The sequence below is a fragment of the Schistocerca americana genome, chromosome 1 (genome assembly GCF_021461395.2).
Source record: "Schistocerca americana isolate TAMUIC-IGC-003095 chromosome 1, iqSchAmer2.1, whole genome shotgun sequence".
Taxonomy (NCBI): Eukaryota; Metazoa; Arthropoda; class Insecta; order Orthoptera; family Acrididae; genus Schistocerca; species Schistocerca americana.
This window is the reverse complement of record NC_060119.1, coordinates 834,070,255-834,092,411: the sequence shown is the minus strand read 5'-3', so window position 1 is coordinate 834,092,411 and position 22,157 is coordinate 834,070,255. Positions and strand designations below refer to the sequence as shown.

General features: G+C 43.2%; 1 protein-coding gene across 1 annotated transcript in view; it reads left to right on the top strand.

Moving 5' to 3' along the window:
* The window catches only part of LOC124594538 (beta-1,3-glucan-binding protein-like), a 286,026-nt gene that overhangs the window by 233,459 nt on the left and 30,410 nt on the right, over positions 1 to 22,157 (top strand). The window contains exons 3-4 of the mRNA XM_047132914.1: positions 13,118 to 13,245; positions 19,326 to 19,521. Coding sequence (XP_046988870.1) covers positions 13,118 to 13,245; positions 19,326 to 19,521 — 324 coding nt within the window. The remainder of the gene's footprint in view (positions 1 to 13,117; positions 13,246 to 19,325; positions 19,522 to 22,157) is intronic.

Below are 22,157 nucleotides of genomic sequence, written 5' to 3'. Positions count from 1 at the left end.
CTGGCTGACAACTCCCACTAAATGGTGAACGGAAAAAAGTTTACCTCTTACTACATTTTCGCAGTTCATGCAGTAAAGCTGCAGCATCGGACATGACATTTTAATTTATTACATATTTGCTAAGGACTCTACTCGCGATACATTTTGCTGACAGTATCCACATAAAAACTCAATGTACACGAAAAATTATATCATTGTGCGACCCGTGTTTCAGGAGATATGACGTCGCAAATATTGATATGCGCGGCAAACTTTCTTTAGCTTAAAACTGAACACAAATTACGCAGACTGTATCATCCAGTGTCTCGTAATGAGAGCGCTTTACAACTTATAACAAATGTTAAGCATGTTTTGAAGCCTTTTCCAAACTTCTCGCTGACATACTTAACGTAAAATGCTTAACACATTTACTCACTTGTAATCAAACGTTTGAAGTTATAGATATTTAAGACAACTCTCATTAATTGTTCCGTCTCAGTTGCACACTTTTTTAATTAATGTTTCAGTCACACTGGATCATATTCAGACCTAAAACAATTTACAGTAGTAAACTGTCAATGTTTGCAAAATACAGTACTATGATATGTTGTGCTGAGTAGACAAGACGGGTTGCTGACGCAATTACTTACGTAAATTCTACTTTTATATACAGTTCTTCTCTTTCTACTGTTGTAAAAGATTAGATGGTACATATTTAGTTTTATGTCTCAAGATGATCCATCTACATCTACATCTACATGACTACTCTGCAATTCACATTTAAGTGCTTGGCAGAGGGTTCATCGAACCACAATCATCCAGTGTGATCGAAAAATGAAATTGAATTAAAAAAGTGTGTAATTAATGTCAATTCTTTTGAATAGCCACTAGTATACAGCTAATGAATTCTCTCAAGACGATTATGTCGACTATAGTTTAAAATCGTTTTACACATGATAGTTCAATTGTTTAAGGTATTCGGGGTTACTGATACTAATTGAAAAAAAAATTCCAGGGGTGAATGCCACAGTGCTTGAGTCACTGGACTCATAAAAATGGTTTCTTCGATACGACGTATTACTAATGAGCGCATGAACACCTTATAACAAAGTCCCCGAGGATCCCAACTGCAGATATCCACTTCAGGAAGACGCATTATAAGTGTTCCATATGGCCACCTCTCACGCCAAGGCAGGCTTCAGCAACGTCTTCTCATCGATGCCTGTGCACGTTCAAAAATCTCAGGCGTGTTCCGAACGCACAATCAACAGGGCTGCAATTCACCAAAGCTTTTAAATACCCTCTCAAAAAAAAAAAAATCCAGTGGGTTCATGTCGAGGAACTTGGTACTGGCTAGCCATGGCCAACAGACTTGTCGAAACACTGTTTACCAGTACTTAGGTAGCTGGAATAACGATAAACTCAAACGAAGGCAGTTTATCACTTTGTAATTTACACCTTACTTGCGGTGTTTCGAAGTAAATGTGATTGCACTTATGCATACGCCGTACTGGGGGAACTATTGGCCTGCGGACTTCCGTTTACTAGGATTATCCGCTTGTTTCACTATGCTCTTCTCGTACTTTTGTTTGCACCAATAAAAGTCAAACGCGCTGTATGTATAAATCACTTCTTCTGGGTAGTCATTGCAGCACAAGTAGTGCCTCGTCTCTAGTGATTTAAATGCCTACAGAATGTTACAGTTTGAACCTCTTTCAGAAAATCATTTCTCCTTACAAATGAAGGAGCTGTAGTGAAAATATTTTTACAATAAAACGGGTCGTAAAACAGATAATTTAATCTTGAAACGTTTACAGATTTTGAGCAAGCTTCCCGTCAAGTTAGTCCAAATAAATTACAGGCAAAAATGTGTGTCATTGGCTGTCAAACCCAAAAGGGTAATCAGAAGCTTACAGTGTATAAAAAACAATGTGATATATGCAGGACAGAAAAGATGAGATAAATATCAGGCAAGAAGTGAGATAGGGCGTTCTCGTTCATCCAGTCTTTTGAAAATTTACTTTAAAAAATCTAAATCAAAGAATTATCCAGGAATTACGTTAGATAAACCCACTATTCAAATTGCACTGCTATCTGCAGATGCTGAAGATGACCTCCAGTTAGCAATACATCAGTTGAAGCAAATACACTGTATGTACCGAATACAATTTTAAAATCTCTCTGCATGCTATAAAAGTTATGGCATTAAAGCTAAAAACCCATTGTTGTCGAAAATAGTAATTAATAATCGTGATATTGCAATGAGAACCGTAATATCAGTAAGAGAGGGCGCGGTACTGCGGGACTCAGTCAGAGGTAAGTCCCAGGCCCTGTAGAGTGGGGAGCGAAGAGTGTGGAAGGATGTCGGCCAGAAATCCCAACGCTCAGCGGTTAGCCATCCAGGCAGTAATGCGACTGTGACTGAAGTAGAGGAACGGCGCATATTCGAATATATTTCAATGGACAGTCGTATCTTTCGAGGAACCGATGATAGGATTCGGAAAGGAACTACATCGTTTTCAAGATTTCGTAAATACGATTCTTACGACATAAGCTCCGCGTCGGTGATGCATGTGTATTGCACATAATACATAAGTAAAGTATATTGAATCTGCGAGTCATTCTAAATTAATAAAAATTTTTACAATCAGGCTACGACTACGTAGGAAGGCTCAAATGAAAATTGACATGTATCTCGCACATAATACATAAGCAAAGTGTACTGAATTTGCGAGCCTTCCTGAATTAACAAAATTTTTTACAATCAGGCTACGACAACATACGAAGGCTCAAATGAAAACTATTGTGTAGTTCTCTCATTTCACATCAGTACCTATACTACGAACACCCATACACAGATTACACTTATCTGTTATAAACTATTTGGCACCTAATTGAAACATCACGATAAAAACAAGCATCAGCGTATAGTAGGCAGTTTTTGAAGGAGTGCATTTACCACCACTACCAATTTCTTATTCAAAAAATTAATGTAATAGAAACACGGAGTGCGATGTACACCGTACATAAATTGACCAGGAGCGAGAAGGACTCGGACACTGTGGGTTCTGTAAAATCTTAATTATATATACAGACAGTCCATCCATTCCGGGAATCGACAATCTCGACCATTTTTGCCTGTTATCTACATTGATACTGGCAAGATATCGGTGCCAGGGATTCCAAGATTTTCGAGAATTTTTTGATTTCAGTGATGTAATTGTGACATAAAGTCATGGAGGAGGCGGGCGACCATTATTATAATAATCAGTAGTTCTCCATTTAGGCTGACTGCACTGCAATGGTAAAAGTCAAAGATCAGGCAAAGAATAACTTCATTGTTCATATGATGCTTTACGGAATTTATTCATCATGGGAGATACGCAGAAGCGATAGCTGCACGTAGGTATGGCCTTTCAAGTTGTATGTGAAAAAAAAAAAAATTCGCAGACTAGTCTACATTTTAAAATGATTTTTATTCCACTCTTTGATCACAATATCAATTCTTTTGACGATGATCCGTTTCAGTCCGTAATGACCATCCTCAGATCTTTTGTACACCATGTCCTAAAGTGATACGGCCATAATGGGATCGTTAAAACATATAAATATCTTCCAATCCATATGTGGCACACAGCAAACCAGTGCTTAACAGTATTGGTTAAAAACAGCCTTGGTTGCAATTTTAGTTTTTTATTTTTCAATGACGCGTTTCGCCTTATTTAGGTATCTTCGGGTTATCTTTTCTAGATGGGCGCGAGAGACACCAAGATCTGCATAGCGAGTTCGAGTTCACACTTTATAATGTAAAGGTTTTAGTGGGTATGTAGATCTCTCATTCTTATCACTGCTGGGTGGCAGCGCCACCTATTGAGGAGATTCTGTATTAGGCTTCAGTACTAACACTTGGCGCTGTGGTGCATTATGCTTACTACCTGAGCCCCCATTTTATTCTGTCACTCGCTCCTGTGAACGCGAACGCGTTATGCAGATCTTGGTGTCTCTCGCGTCCATCTATAAAAGATAACCTGAAGATGCCTGAATAAGGCGAAACGCGTCGTTGAAAAATAATAAACTAAAATTGCAACCAAGACTGCTTTTAACCAATACATATAAATATAATCAGCACAGCATCGTCACATAGATCTAAAATCTGCTGTGCTGATTATATGTTTTGACGATGCCATTATGGCCTTATCACTTTAGGACATGGTGTAGAAAAGATCTGAGGATGGTCATTACGGACTGAAACCGGTCATTGTTAAAAGAATTGAGATTGTGATCAAAGACTGGAATAAAAAAACATTTGACAGTATTGGATCACTGTTGGTATACACGACTATATCGCAGCTGGTGATACATTTTAAAACGTCCTCGTAGAGCACTAGCAACAGAGTAATAAATTTGTTTCCTCGCGAAGAGAGCTGCTTCCGTGCGATGTCTGGTAGCAAGGTCGAGGGAACCTCGGCAAGGACGCCGGCCTCGCTTGTCAGGAAATGCAGGAATGGCCCGGCAGATCCTCGCCGTAAATTACGGGCCTAACACAAGGCTGGTGCCGAGAAGGCGGTGGTGCGGCCAAGGCCTGCGCCCGCGCTCCGCTCCCTGAGAAGCGGCCGTGACGTCACACAGCGTGGTACGGCCAGTCTTTTTGTTTCCTAGCGTCTGATGCGTAACGTGGTCGTTGAGCGATTCGCTTCAGCTGCCAATGTGGCCTTGACCATGGAGTTAATAACTCGAAGGAAATAAAGGTAGTCGCGGCAGACACATCGCCCCGCGAGCAACCCAGTCGCGTCTCGCGCAAAAATAATCGAATCCAATTTAGATCTCGACTCGAACGCGATCCAATCTCCATAATTATTATGCCAAACAAAAGGTTTTTTCTTCTTTCAACGGCGAGACGTGAGCTGCAGTAAAAGTCTTTGCGGGAAATTCAGTCTGTGTCGAGACCAGAGATGAAACTCATCCCGGATCTTTGCGAGTCTCTCCTCTTTGTCTAATACGTCTTGAGGACTGATCTCTTTTTCTTGTCTGCCCTTGTCCTTGAAGGACTTCGTTAATGTTGCTCGTTTAAATCTGCAGCAACATTTTTTTCTGCGAATCAAAAAATGGTTCAAATGGCTCTGAGCACTATGGGACTTAACTGCTGAGGTCGTCAGTCCCCTAGAACGTAGAACTACTTAAACCTAACTAATCTAAGGACATCACACACATCCATGCCCGAGGCAGGATTCGAACCTGCGACCGTAGCGGTCGCGCGGTTCCAGACTGTAGCGCCTAGAACCGCTCGGCCACCTCGGCCGGCTTCTGCGAATCGCTACAATGTGTGTAGCAGAGGCTCCTCTCACTGTTCCATACATTTAAAGTCTCTGCCCGTTCCATATCTGGATGTCACGTAGGACGAAAGATTCCTTTTACGTCGATGAGTGAGCTGTTGACAATCCGATGTTACTTTCGCACCCTCTAAGGCGGAGGCTTCCAAACTACGGCCTATGACCCAAAACCAGCCCTCGGACACCATCAATCCGGCCCTCGGTAACGGGTCAGAATGCATGGTATACGACCCGCCGTAATTTTCTTATTACAGTCTATTCTTGCTTGTTGAGCACCTCCCATAACGAGTCATTCGCACAACGAGTAGCGGAAATTGGTAAGAAAGTGACTCGCTTACCGAACGATGATCCGCATGAGTCTGTTTTCTGACCTTTTTTTCTGTCTCTAACAACCATTTCAAGAAACACCTTCTGGCCTCGATCGGCCTCTTCGGCCACTGTATATGAACACGTTATCCTGTGATCTACCGCTCTGTAAAGTAGAATCCCTGACAAAGCTGTTTTCAAACCCAAACGAAAGGGATGTAACTGCAAATCAAAATGATGCAAATTAAGAGCAAGGGTTCTGAGTATCGAATTGCACTGGATTTATCTTTAAGGCAATTTTAATTGAATTAAATACTCACTGTTAAACACACTGTACCTTCACTACGAAACTGTAGTCACAAAACACACTAGTCGTACCATATTTTATTTTTCACATCGCATATGTTGCCCCTACCAACGAGATGGTGCTGTACTACTTCATTTCTCTACATCCAGAAAACATTACTACGACATTTAACATTGTCGGAAGTAGTCGTAACAATACGTAAAGCCCAACACGTCCATCGGATATCAGTGCGGCAATGAAATGGCCTGGGCAATTGTCTGTGAGTTCTAACAGAAACTGCGTAGTGGAGTCCACACTCCTCCCTGTGTCATAGATATCTCAATCACCGGTTGGTCCTGAAACGAAAATTTGCTCTTAATTCAACACTACAGTATGTTGATATGATAAACTATAGTCTGACCACCTTTTCTTGAGCCAAGTCAGCGGTGATTGCAGGGGACGGGGAGGTAACCACAACCTCCCCTGCGTGGAGAGGAATTTGGTGGTGGGAAGATATCATCCATAGCTGACACCGTATGTAGCTCGCGCAACGTTCTGACCACTTTGCTGTGATGTTAATGATGCACGGAAGTAACAAGGTTTCATGAAAGCGCGTTACAACGACCTTCGCGAGTGGTATTTACTTGTAGCAATGTATACGGAATGAAATTGAGGCCACAGCTCAAGGTCAAACAATAAGTAGTTCACTGTGCAATGACTACTGCAGTGGCACTTAGTGTCAGCTCGTAAAGACGGGCAGCAGTGGTAAGATTCACGAAACTTCTAAATTGTACCGAGGAGTTCCGAGAAGTACTCGGTTATCAGTTCTCATGAAAACGTAGACACACTGATTCTAGGTCTTGGTACTTGGCGCTTAGGCTAAAATGTTTGGAGACCCCTGCTGTAAGGGATCGGTGTGTCGGAAAAGAAAACATTCGTAGTTCATGCCCTAGAAAGCAATCTCTAAGTACAGTAAAAGGTTTTTCTGAGCGCAGTTTAACGGAACTTTTCGATAAATGTTACATGTAGCTTAAAGTTCCGTTCACGATATTTTATTCATTGTTGGGACGAACGATATTCTCTACATATACTGTAACTTTCTGGTTGGCCAATCTATTGTTTTAGAGGAAACACATGACCTCCGTTTTGGTAGGGGTAACTTGAAGTTTCCATTTGCGAAAATATTGTGCGAGCGTGCTTCAGTCTTTCTTCAGTACTTCCTTTGCTATATCCAAGATCTTACGTTCGACATTTATTGTCCAGTCACCGGCGTGCTCAAATTTTATGGATTGCTTTTGACGTATATCGATCTGTACTAATAATAAATCTGTCGTGTCTGTCTGTTTGAACACGTTCCTCCAAAAGTACAGGACGAATTAGCAGGGGGTTTTCGCAAGTAACTCGGGTATAGCTTGGGGCACCATACAGTCTTTATTTCATCAAAATCGGAAAACCGAAACAAAGAAACAGTGATTTAAAGTTTTATGTTCAAAAAGGTTCAAATGGCTCTGAGCACTATGGGACTCAACTGCTGTGGTCATTAGTCCCCTAGAACTTAGAACTACTTAAACCTAACTAACCTAAGGACAGCACACAACACCCAGCCATCACGAAGGCAGAGAAAATCCCTGACCCCGCCGGGAATCGAACCCGGGAACCCGGGCGTGGGAAGCGAGAACGCTACCGCACGACCACGAGATGCGGGCTAAAGTTTTATGTAAAACAGTCGTATTTGTCTGTTTCTCTGTTGGAACACGCTAATCTCCAAAACTACTCAACGGATTTTCATTGCGGTTTTACAGCTAACTTGAGCATAGCTTGGAGCACTTCATAAACTTCATCAAAATCAGTCATCGAAACGAGATACCGTAACTGAAAGTTTCATCCATACTAATATTATAAATGTCAAAGTAACCCTGTCTGTTACGTTTCCATGACCAACCGGTTGAACTGATTAGATGAAATTTGATATGGAGATAGCTTGTTACCTGAGGAAGATCACCAACTGCTTTATAAAGTGTATAGTACAGGGTACTTATTGATTTGAAAAATATTACACAAATTAGAGAAAATATTTATTCTTTGAGAAAACTATTTACTTTTTGAGTTTTGGTCTTTATAATATTTGTGAAAATGCTTTTATGGGTTGATAAGTGCTATACGATACGATTCATAGTAATGAATACAAAGCTCATACAATCTTCAGTGTGTTTAATCCATGGTTCCACACTATTTCTTGAACAATGTACACTTTGTATTGAATAAAATATCCATACAACAGTGCAAACGTTGGCAGAATGCACTGCATATCTTGTCTGGAAACAAACTTGTTCTCTTCACTCATTGTCCTTGCTGTTGACAACAGTATGTCTAATTTACTTTTTTCCCTCAAGCTAGCGCTCAGTAATGCTCGGTTCTACCACGAGTTTATTTTTCCATCAGTCTTAGTTGTACGTCAATAATGACACACAGCAATACAGATAGGGTTACCGGTGAAGGTTGGGCTGATATACACCTCATGTATCGATACGTTGAATGTAATGGAAGAGCGATATAAAACCCCTCTTTTGAAAAGTTTCCACAATGAGTGCAACCGTATAGCAGAACTTCTGCATTTGTGCATGGGACCAATGAGAAATCAAATTTCCCATGTTATGATGATTGCATGTTACAAGCTTTTTCGCTGTTGTGAAGGTATTTTCACAGAAAAAAAAGGTATTGGAGCAACAAACTAAATAGACCATAGTTAGATTGTCACAGTTTACTGAGCCACTGAGGACTATGTACTCAGAAAATGAACAAGCTCCCAAATTTTGTCGCTGGATTTCGGGAGCAAGTTGTACAGAGTGTTTGGCGGTGGTATATCAGAGGGAATATTCCATTTTATCCAGAATGATCTTTCACTCTCCAGCAGAGTGTACGCTGGTTTGAAACTCTTGGCGGATTACAACTGTGTGCCGGTCTGGGACTCAAACCTGGTCCTTCGCCATTCTTATTTTCTTTCTTTTTCGATCCGTTTGGAATAAAAAAGTGGTTCAAATGGCTCTGAGCACTATGGGACTTAACTTCTGAGGTCATCAGTTCCCTAGAACTTAGAACTATTTAAACCTAACTAACCTAAGGACATCACACACATCCATGCCCGAGGCAGGATTCGAACCTGTGACCGTAGCGGTCGCGCGGTTCCGGACTGCAGCGCCTAGTACCGCTCCGCCACTCCGGCCGGCCGATCCGTTTCTTCGTTAGCTTTTCGTTAGTAGTCCTGTGCAGATATAGCATCTCTTCAAGTTCATCGTTGAAAACTTCACTCAGTATTTTTATCGCAATGTGTGGCCAGTCACCTGACTGAAGACGCTGAGCTACAGTTCCGGTACCACCGAGCTAACCGAGCACGGCTCGTGACCCGTCCTCACAGCTTTACTTCTTCCTACACCTCATCTCCTGCCTTACAAACTTCACAGACGTTTTCTTGCATAACTTGTGGGACTAGCACGTCTGGAAGAAAGGACATTGCGGAGCGGCTCAGCTACAGCCTGTGTGATTGTTTACATAACGCCAGTGGAGTGTACGCTGATACCAATTTATGTTACGCTACTTTGTTCTTACAATAAAGGTCTTAACTTTGTCATGGGCTATCGACAGCTCGCATGCATTTTAGGCGTACAGCCAAGAATTATTAAAGTCGTCTGAAATACTCGTTCCCCTCCGGAGACGGCTGCTGGCGCTCGTCAGACAAGAGTTGCAGGGTCACGTGCTGTGACGTAAGCGCCACTGCCTGTCCTCGTGGGGTCTCGCGTGGGACCGAGTGATGTCATGTAGCGCGAGGATCCGGCGCCACGTTTGAAAATGTCGCTCCCGTCTCCCTACAAGCGTCAAGCACCGTCCTTTCATTCGCACGATATTCAGAGCCCACCCCTATGCTCCACTAAGTGTGCACCCTTGGTCTCGACTGAAACTGTAGCCGTTTATTCTTATCTCAGCTGCTTCCTTTACAATGGAATCCCTATATGGTGACGCAGGAGCCAAGACTCGTCTTTTCAAACTGTTTTTTGTGCCAGTTCTCCGGGCAATATCCATCCACGGTCGACTTCGCAAGCTCCCTTGTTTAATGTGTCTCGTGTTGTCAACACAACTCTCAGGAACAGTGCGAACAGTTTGGCCTGTATAGACCCTGCCACAATCACAGAGAACGCCATACAGATCGGACACTCAAAGACCTACGTCGTTTTTAACGAGGTACACCATGTCTCGTTCCTTGGAGGCGGGCAGCGACCATCGATGTACGATGCGTGTCGCAGAGACATCCGAGGAGATGTGTTCCGTCTCGCCTCCAAAGATGAGGATGTGCAGCGGTTAAGTCATACGACTGGCTTTCGGGAGCAATTGGATTCAGTTACCGATACACTTATCTAGATTTGGGATTTCCGCGGCTCCATTAAATCGCTTAAAATGAATGAATAATTTATTTTAAAGGTCGGGGCGATTTCAAAAACTGAATCGAGATTTCATGGCAATGATTTCTATTCGTCATGCCCCGAATGCCAGAAGAAAAAAAACAATGAATGTTACAATTTAAGTCCCCTTGAGGACTCTGTAAATATAGATGGACTAGATTCAGGATTTGCCAACGGCCTTGCCGCTGTGGTAACACCGTTTCCCGTCAGATCACCGAAGTTAAGCGCTGTCGGGCTGGGCTAGCACTTGGACGGGTGACCATCCGGTCTGCCGAGCACTGTTGGCAAGCGGGGTGCACTCAGCCCTTGTGAGGCAAACTGAGGAGCTACTTGATTGAGAAGTAGCGGCTCCGGTCTCGAAAACTGACCTACGGCCGGGAGAGCGGTATGCTGACCACGTGCCCCTCCATATCCGCATCCAGTGACGCCTGTGGATGAGGATGACACGGCGGCCAGTCGGGACCTTTTGGCCTTCATGGCCTGTGCGGGAGGAGGAGTTTCAGGATCTGACAAGGGTTGGAAAGATAATAGAGTACAACCATTAACAAATGATCATCCCATAATTACCTCTAGTGCCGTAGGAATAACGAGTAAACTTGCGATTGCGAATCCATTGTCAAAAAAATGGCTCTGAGCACATGCCACTTAACTTCTGAGGTCATCAGTCGCCTAGAACTTAGAACTAATTAAACCTAACTAACCTAAGTGTATCACACACATCCATGCCCGAGGCAGGATTCGAACCTGCGACCGTAGCGGTCGCTCGGCTCCAGACTGTAGTGTAGCGCCTAGAACCGCGCGGCCACTCCGGCCGGCAATCCATTGTCATCACAATTACCGCCCCGTGCAATATCAATATCACTAAGATGTTGATATACTTAATTCTTTCTTAATACGAACTCGAATGCCTAAATTTCAACTGAAGAGTACTCTGCCAATTAAAACTATGAAAGACTGATACGTTCATCGTGATAAATCAGTACCGTCGATACAAGGGAAAGCGAAAGCCAGAGACCTCCGTTCTATTACACTTCCGATAACAATCGTATTCCATCACAAACCGTTTGACTCTTGCTGACTATAGTAAATTCTCTGATGAATACACAAATTACATAAGACACCAAACAGGTAAGATATTACTACAATCATTTTAGGGAAATCGGAAGACCATTTTACTCTCTCTGATTAGCGTGTTGTTGTTCTTGTTGTCATCCACTTGAGTCTGACTTAATCTCCCTTTTAAATGCTCACACCTGCCTTCATTTCCCCTGCCCCCCCCCCCTCTCCCTCGAAGAAAACATTTCCGTCATGTTCAGATTAACTATTCCTTGGTCCGCAGAATGCTTTCTGTCATCCTATCCCTTCTTTTAGTGATTAAGAGTCACAAAACACTTTTCTCACCGAAACCTATGCAGTACTCTTCGTTAGTTAGTGGACGAACCCTTCGAAATTACTTCTGTAAATTCGCATTTTAGTAGCTTCTGTTCTGCTTTGCTCTGCACTGTTTATCAATCATCCACGTTTCTTCCAGATAGGGCTACACACACACACACACACACACACACGCACAATATTTTCAGAAAACAGCATCGGACACTTAAAGTTATTTTCGATGTAAGCGTTTTTAGAAAAGCTTTACCTTGCTGTTTCCAGCCTGCTACTTCTTTACTTCTGCCATCGTCAGTTATATCGATGCGTAACTCCGGTGTCGTCCACAACCAACACTACTGGGCAACCAAGTGCAACAGGCATGGAACTCCATGTGACGTCCAGTACCTGTACAACATAATGCATGTACGTTTTCAAGCTTGGATTCAACATTCTGGCGGCTTCATTGGTTATTAATTGTCAAACATTTCACATTCACAGTGGCTTATCGTGCGCTTACATTAAACTGTGATCTTGCAATGTTAACCACTTATATATGTTGCCCAGACAAATGTATTACCAAAATTTTATTGCTCTATATTAATTATTTCTTGATACTGCAATTTTTTTCCGCGGGTGTATAACACGGAAAATCACATGTTGTATACCTGTCGTATTGCCCGATGCAACTGCAAAAATTTCAAATCATTGTACTACGAACCGTGGCATAACCAGAAATATTTTGCCCGGTTATAATAAACAGTCCATAAAAAGCATATCTGGACGATGCTATTCCTACACGTATGTTAAAACTGTTTCTTTGTAACTTCCTGGCAGATTAAAACTGTGTGCCGGACCGAGACTCGAACTCAGGACCTTTGCCTTTCGCGGGCAAGTGCTCTACCATCTTCGCAAGAGATCTTCTGTGAAGTTTGTAGGTAGGAGACGAAATATTGGCAGAAGTGAAGCTGTGAGGGCGGGTCGTGAGTCGTGCTTGGGTAGCTCAAATGGTAGAGCATTTGCCCGCGAAAGGCAACGGTCCCGATTTCGAGTCTCGGTCCGGCACACAGTTTTAATCTGCCAGGAAGTTTCATATCAGCGCACACTCCGCTGAAGAGTGAAAATCTCATTCTGTTTCTTTGTAGTTAAAAGAGCCTTGGGGTCTAAAAAGATCCCAGACAGCAAGTAAGGGTTGAAGCGATTGCTCCTCATAAACAGCAAATGTTGGGTTGTCAGTACATATTCTCTCTGTCGGCCTGTGCCTGAAGCTACATCTAAGTTAATCTTTGCCACGCTTCCACGTTGCTGCTTTGAATATACGCTGGGTGATTTAAATTTTCCTATACCTCTGAACTTTGGTGGAGACTCATATGCTTGTGGTGGTGTGTGTGCAGGAAGGCCGGCAGCGACATCGTGACGCCACTACAGTCGGCGCGCATCCGCACCATCAAGTCCTTCTCCTTCCGCTACGGCCGCATCGAGGTGCGCGCCAAGATGCCCCGCGGCGACTGGCTCTGGCCCGGTGAGTAGCCTGCCGCTGCCACACTGGCGCCGGCAACAGCTTTAAAGACGGCTCTACACACGCAACTAAAGTGACACCATTCGGCCGCCACTCGAGTGGCGTCACCGAAGTTAGTGTCGGAACACCCAGATTCCTGAGACGCCAGTTTTAGCCACGACGCTAAAAGTTACCACAGAGGAATCTTATTCGACTGCCACCTCGTGGCTGAATTTCGGAGCGCTACCGTTGTATCCACTTTCCTTGTTGGTTAAACACCGAGTAAGGAACGAACTAAAGTTTCTGGTGACAATATAGCTGGCAGTGGGTTTTAATATGGAAATATGAAATTTTTGGAAACATTATCAGCTATCTTTAAATTTCTCATTTAGAGGTTAAAAACAGTTTTGATCTCAAGTTTTTATTTTTATTGGGGTGACCGGTTTCGATTCTATTTAAGAGAGCATACTTTTAGCTGATCTTAAATCAAGTAACCTTTATAGTTTATATTTTATTATGAATAATCATTTATAATGATGTTACGATGTAATTTAACTATAACGCACTTTCTAATCTACTTCTTGTGCTTACCTAATCATAGATGTCTTTCTGATTGGCTAGCAATGATGTCACACTCAGGACGGTGGGCGTGACGAAGCGAATTTAATAACCATTCCCTCCTTGTCCCATTAGCAGTTATTCCAGCGTCGAGGGTCGGCGCAACTTGCTCCACGGAGCCCACCCACCGTTTTTGGCATATTTATTTACTAGTTCTACATTTTGTTATGTATACTTACTATTATAACGTTCCCTATATCTGGTAACATATTTTTTAGGGGCTGAAGCTGGTTCTTAAATAGAATCGAAACCAGTCACTCCAATAAAAATTAAAAGTTGCGATCAAGACTGTTTTTAATATTTTAAAAGGAAATATGAATATCCAACCGCAAAATGCACTGAGGTGACAAAGTCGTGGGATGGGGATATGTACATATACAGATGGCGGTGGTATAGCGTACACAAAATATAAAAGGGCAGTGCTGTCATTTGTACCCAGATGATTCATGTGAAAAGGTTTCCGACGTATGACCGCAGACGTAAATTAATAGACTTTGCACGCGGAATGGTAGTTGCAGCTAGACGCGTGGGACATTCCATTTCGTAAATCGTTAGGGAACTCAGTATTCCGAAATCCACAGTGTCAAGTGTGTGCCGAGATCACCAAATTTCAGGCATTACGTCTCACCACGGACAACGTAGTAGCCGACGGCCTTCGCTTAACGACAGAGAGCAGCAGCGTTTTCGTAGAACTGTCAACGCTAACAAACAACAGTGCGTGAAATTAAGGCAGAAATCAATATGGGACGTACTTATCCGTTAGGACAGTGCTGCGAAATTTGGCGTCAATGGACTACGGCAGGAGCCGACCGATGCGAGTGCGTTTGCTAACAGCACGACATCGCTTGCGGCGCCTCCTGGGCTCGAAACTATATGGATTGGGCCCTGGACGACTGGGTAACCGTGGCCTGGTCAGATAAGTCCCGATTTCTCCTGGTAACAGCTGATGCTAGCGTTCGAGTGTGGCGCCCATTCCATGAAGACACGGACGCAAGTTGCCAAGAAGGCAAGTCGTTGGTGGATCCTTAATGGTGTTGGCTTTATTCAAATGGAATGGACTGGGTGCTCTGGTCCAACTGAACCGATCATTGATTGGAAATGTTTATGTTCTGCTATTTTGAGACCATATGCAGCCATTCATGGACTTTATGTTCCCAAGCAAAGATGGAATTTTTGTGGATGACAATACGGCATGTCACCTGGCCACAGTTGCCCGGGATTGGCTTGAAGAACATTCGAGCGAATAATTTGGCCACCAAGATCGCCCGACATGAATCCCATCGAACATTTATGCGACATAATCGAAAGATCAGTTTGTGTACAAAATCCTGCACCGACAATACTTCCCTAATTATGGACGGCTATAGAGGCACATGACTCATTATTTCTGTACGGCACTTCCAAAGACTTGTTGAGCCCATGTCACATCGAGTTACTGCACTACCCCAAACAAAAGGATGCCCGGCACGACATAAGGAGATATCCCATGACCTTTGTCACCTCAGTGTATATATTACAGGATATTTTTTGTGCACCGGCACAGGACGTAACTCTAAAATTTGGTACGCATTATTGAAAACGATGCCACTAGAGTCTTGACAGGTGCATGTGGAAATGGCTGCATCAGCACTTCTGCTGTATCACCCCCCCCCCCCCCCCTGCTGCTTGCTGCGTCACTTTTGTTGCATGTGGAAACCACAGACTTAACTGCTTCGCGCTCGTCACGAGATGTGTGTGTGCTGAATCTTTTAAATTCTTACCACTGTCACTACTGTTGATACAGGTAGGTGCATTCAATAATGCAACACTACCCTTTGTAATAATTACTGGTGTATCAAAAAGTACCTCAAGATACCTGCTCCTACGTTACGTAACTAATTACCAGTGATAATGTTTTGACTCAATGTCGAAGCTGCCTGAGTTTCATTTTCATGTAAAATTCTACATCTACTTGATCTACCACTAAGGGAGGTTTCGACTTCTTCTTCACTTCCACTCTTATGCTTTTACTCCAGTTCCTTAGTCATTCCTGATAGACTTAAAGCCATGAACGTGAGGTGGTGGAGTGAGGGTAGTGTACTTCGTTGACCGGGACATGTTAAGGTTGAAAACGGCTATAATGATTCTATCTGTACTTTTGGGCTGATGGAAGTAGGTCTATTGGAAACTTGAATATTGGTTTTATGTAGACCTAGACACACAATTAAGTGAAACGAAGGAAGGAGATAGAAATAGGATCTTTTCAGTTTTCCTAGGCCCATTTGCCAACTAGTCAAACAGTCATTGCACATCTCTTAAATGGAATGTGTAACCTGTGGTACATTTTTAAGGAGAGAAACTTTGGTGTGTGTATTGTCACAACTCAAGGCAGAAACTCAGCTATTTTTCTTGTTATTAATAACTGCAGCGTTAGTGTGACGGTGAGAACGCGATAGTTAAAAATAAATTCCTTTGTATAAGCAATAATGACGTAAGAACAGAGACAGAGGTGCACTGGAGGTAGGCAGGCAAGTTATACGCTATGTATGCATGGGAGACTTACTGTTGTTCTCCAATTTACTCTCCCTGTTTCAGATTTGTTTCATTCAAACCAAAAGGACAGCTAGATTAGGCACCAAAGATGAACCAGAATGGAGGTGTGGGATATTATGTGGTCCACTAAAAGGACTTGTGAAAGAATATTATGGTTCAGGTTCCCGACGACGACGAGGCCATTAGAGACAGAGCACGGCTTCAGATTGGAGGATGGATGGGGAAGGAAATCAGCTGTGCCCTTTCATAGGAACCTTTCTCGCGTTTGCCTGCAGCGATTTAGGGAAACCACAGGAAACCTGAATCAGGATGGCCGAAGGTGATCTGAACTGGCATCCTCTCGTATACCAGTCCAGTGGGCTAACCACTGTACCATCTCTCTCTTGAATGAGAGTAGATTGCTGCAGCTTATATGTGAACAATGTACCGTAAACCTTTTTCAGACGCTTAACAACTAATGAAAGCACGTATCGTTATATCACGCTGGGTAGTGCGAGAGTACATACTTCCAATGCGTTTATAACAGTATGATAAAGTGTTCCTGGTGATGGGAACTATGGTGTTAGAAACTTTGATTTGATGATGGAAGACTACTGTAATAATACGTACTACAGTCATTACTCCACACACTCTTGCTTTTATATCATGCAGATGCTCTTGATATAGCTCATGAGGACTTGCAGAACTGCAACGTCGATTGTACTGAGAGTTCACATAAGCCAATAAACGCAGCCTCGGATCATCACAAAAATTTAGCATTTTCGGATCAACCTCTCCATCATGGAACCGAGCGAGGTGGCGCAGTGGTGATAGCAGAATGGACTCGCATTCTGGAGGACAAAGATCCATGTCCGCCTTTGGCTAGACGTAAGTTTTCCATGGTTTCCTAAATCACTTCATACATGTACCAGGATGGTTCCTTTAATGGGGTACTGCTGATTTCCTTCCCCCTCCTTAACAAAAAAAAATTCGAAAGTTATATTAATACCTTCAGCTGTTGACGGGCGTTGATATATATCAGCGGGAACAGGTGAAAATGTGTGCCCCGACCGGGACTCGAACCCGGGATCTCCTGCTTACATGGCAGACGCTCTATCCATTTTTTTTTTTTTTTTTGGATCTCATTTTGTTCGTTTTCGTTCGTTGTATCTGCTCTGGGCGGACGTCGAAAGACACCCGTTTCTGTTCGTTGTTGATCCATTAACTCAGTTTTTGTTTTATTACAGAGGGCAGCTAGCCCTCTGACCGAACACGCTGAGCTACCGTGCCGGCATAAACTTTTCACTCGAGGGAAGACTTGAACCAAGGACCTCTTGTTCCGCAGCTGCTCACGCTAACCACGGGACCACGGCGCTCCTGTTACCATCTGAGCCACGGAGGGCACACAGGATAGTGCGACTGCAGGGACTATCTCGCGCACGCCTCCCATGAGACCCACATTCCCACCTTGTATGTCCACACACTGCATTCGTAGTGTCACACACTCATTACTTCCAAGTCACGTAGCTGCGTACGAACACAAAGTGAAACGATACAAAGTGACGCTAGTGCACCATCGGTTCAATTCCGATACTTTTGATCAATGTCGGTACTGAAACTAGCTATTGCAGTGTGCGCATGATGGGAGAAGGAAGAAAGAAAGATTAGGATTTAACGTCCCGTCGACGACGCGATCATTGGAGCTCGAGCTCGAATTGTTTATATACTTATATGGATATGGTGTCTCTTCTTTCGGACATGTCCGAAAGAACAGACACCATATTCATATAAGTATATAGTTCTGGCAATATCGGCCATGACCTTCTTCTTCTGTGCGGATGCACACATATTCCCCGAACTCTTATGGGACTTCGAAAGAATATCTTCCACCAATAATGAGTGTGTTGGGGTGGGACACTACGAATGTAGTGTGTGGAGATACAAGGTGGGAATGTGGGTCTCACTGGAGGCGTGAGCGAGATAGTCCCCGCAGTCGCGCTATCCTCTGTGCCCTCGGTGGCTCCGATGGATGCCGGCACGGTAACTCAGCGTGTTTGGTCAGAGGGCTAGCTGCCCTCTGTAATAAAAAAAAAACTGAGTTAATGGATCAACAACGAACTGACATGGGTGTCTTTCGACGTCCGCCCCGAGCAGATACAACGAACGAAAACGAACAAAATGAGATTAAAAAAAAAAAAAAGATGGATAGAGCGTCTGCCATGTAAGCAGGAGATCCCGGTTTCGAGTCCCGATCGGGGCACACATTTTCACCTCTCCCCGTTGATATATATCAACGCCCGTCAACAGCTGAAGATATTAATGTAATTCTAATTTCGTTCTAGACAGCTGCAGGTCATCAATGGTGCCTGTACTTTCGGACATGTCCGAAAGAAGAGACACCATATCCATATAAGTATAAAAACAATTCGAGCTCGAGCTCCAATGATCGCGTCGTTAACGGGACGTTAAATCCTAATCTTTCTTCCTTCCTTCTCCCATCATGCGCAGACTGCAATAGCCAGTTTCAGTACCGATATTGATCAAAAGTATCGGAATTTAACTGCTGGTGCACTAGCGTCACTTTGAATCGTTTCACTCTGTGTTCGTACACAGCTATGTGAGCAGATGCATCTGAGTCACGAGTCAGAAGAGCTAAGTGGCCCTACGATGTTCCCTAATTTCTTTAAAGTGCATTCCTAGCAAGTCTAGTCAGTCACGTTTGAAAGGAATACGCCACTAGCAAGTCCGAGAAAAGGGCCGGGAGCAGGTAGGGCGACTTGCCTATACGATATCGGGCCCCTCGCTATGCCGCATGCTCTGCTCGCGTCGTGCTTGAGACAACCTGTAGTATACAGTTACCCACCTGACAAGTGTCAAGTGTGTATAACCCGAGTAACGTACAACCAGAAGTCCGGCAGCAGGGTGGGAGCCGGACGGTGAAAGTGAAGTGTACGATGTGCTCGTGTGTGCCGCAGCTATCTGGCTGAAGCCGGCGCGCAACGAGTACGGCGGGTGGCCAGCCTCCGGCGAGATCGACCTGGTGGAGTGCCGCAGCAACCGCAAGCTCACCACCGCCGCGGGCGCCTCCATGGGCGTCGACCACGTGGGCGCCACGCTGCACTTCGGGCCCAACTCTTCCTACAACGTCTGGAGGCAGACACACTGGATGGCGTCAGTATTACTCTCTTTTGTTCTCTCCTCTTTTTCGATATGTCTATATTTGTCTTCCAGGGGGCACACTGGAATGCATTCAATTACCTTACTTCCTGAACAAATAGATTATCTGTGGGCTATGTTTTCCGTCCATTCACTTGTAACCTTCCTCTTACTAATCGGCCTATCCTGCTTGCGATATAAAATATGACCGTGGATCGCGTGTATGCCTAATTGATTTTTTCTAATTGTATAAGGCTATCTTTCTCGAAGAAGTGATACCGATAAGTAGTAGGACAGTGTACAGCCGACCCTTCTCATGGAAAGTCTACTAAAAATAAAGTAAGTAATAGGTTGGAAAATGAAAGTTATCTTGTGCATTCACTCACGAACAACACTAGACAGAAAGGTGTATCACTGATTATGAATTCAAAAGTTACACTAATGAACGAAAAGGAAGTAATTAACGGTCGCCAGCCCAGTAGGGCAATTTACATCCAAATTCCTGTACAAGATGATGGGAAGGAGAAACATGTACTATTAAACACTGACGTGGCAACTAAAGGTTGCCACGTTTTTTAAAAATTTTTTTTACACTAATTTTAAGTGAGTATGTAATGATCAAGAAAAATGAGAAGACACTCTTACGTTATGTTTTGCATTAAATTTTGAAAAAGGCAATCGAGTAATGATTTGAAAATATGCAATTAAACTGTATGTTAGTACTGAAATTCATTACGTGAACAATGACTTTCAGTGACCTCAGCACGTCATCAAAGAAATTTAGAAAAAAAGCAAGCACTTTTTACTTTGCCATTACTTATTTTGCAAATTGGATTTCATATTATTGTCTGAACAACTGAGTTTTTTTACTGACTTGAACAGAATTAACTACTAGAATACATACCAAACCAAACAGCCATGTGCGCCAGGCTATATGTAAAATAAATAAAACTTCCGCACTCTTAATTTGTGCATTTCTTTAGATTTGAATTTTCTTCCAGTGATTGATTCTCAAACTTGAAAAACGAAATTGCTTTACTGAAGCCTCTGTCGTACAACAGTTAATTGAAAGTAGACTGGGGCTAAAATTTTTAAAAAGAGAAATTATTCATTAATAAACTGGTTGTAACTATTCAATTTGTTTCTTATGACACTCAGTTAGCATATTAGGAAAAAAAGGAACAAGGATCCTGCTTGGTAACAATGTCTGGGGGCAATGAGGACACAATCACCCTGAGTTTAGCTGATCATTATTTAAATAAATCTTATCAATCAAATCACATTCAGTTGTGGTGCTGGGTTAGCCGTTAATACCTTCTACCAATGAACAGTCTTAATTCAGTGCTGAGCATACGACGAAACTCGGAGCCGACGAAGAAACTGTGTTGCTGGAACTGCTGCTGTTGTTGAAGACGGTAGCATATTGTGGAGGCATGGCTAATTATAGGAACGGGCAATCGTAATTAATGCAGCCTCTTCCGCCCGTCCACTGCCCGTACTCCTGCTTTAGACATCTGGCCGGCGCGCGTACATGTTGCCGCCGAAAATGGTACTCTCTACTGCGAAAGCGTTAACACCACACTTCCGCACACTACAAGCGCTGGAACCCGTCTCTCGCTCTCTCCGCGCACTCTGCGCAACAGCTCCCTACCCAAAGATTTTACAACGCTAAGCACTGCTATTATCGTTGTTAGACGATACAAATAATAATTCCTTTGGCTTTTTCCCAGAGCTTATAAGTTTCACAGTAAAACACAGATAAATACAATGAAACGCCAACAGACTTCTACCTAAATGTACACATACAGTGAAGCAATGCCCTTGCTTATTAAAAGAAAGCATTTAAATTACAAATATTTACATATACTTCAGCAAAAAACAAAAATGTATCAGTAGCAGGTGCCATGCATCCTGCAGTCTTGGTGTTACACACTCCTTCACTCGAATTTAATGTAAAGGTGATAACTATTACAGTTCAATTGTATTTGGGGAAGTTCTGGACAGTGTAGCAAACTGGACGTTTTTCCAAGCTGAGTGTAGAAACAGCATCATTTTCATGATTTGAGGGACCGAGAGTTAATGAGTGCATCCCATCATACATGTTTCCGACTATTGTTCCGTAGCTTAATGAATTTCGTGGCTGAAGTCAATGTTTCGTCACCATATACATATGACTTCTTCAAAAAGGGTTGCAGGTTCTATGAAAGTTCGATTCACAACCTGACTTGCTACTGAGTCAATAGTGAGCCACGATGTTAACTGGACCTTCATAAACACTGTGACTTATTCGCAGATCGGAAAGAAAATTTGCGTTTCTCGAAGAAATTTAGTCAGCCACGGCACAATAGCCCGGAATATTTTGATACTTGACACTTCCGGCCGAGAACATTTACATATTTCATTATGGACTCTTAACGATCTCTTCCAACAGCAACTTTCTTCTATTTTTAATTTCCGGGCATCCATTACTGTAAAACATGTCTTGATACTTCAGAGCCGCGCGGGATTAGCCGAGCAGCCTTAGGCGCTGCAGACGTAGACTGTGCGGCTGGTCCCGGCGGAGGTTCGAGTCCTCCCTCGAGCATGGGTGTGTGTGTTTGTCCTTAGGATAATTTAGGTTAAGTAGTGTGTAAGCTTAGGGACTGATGACC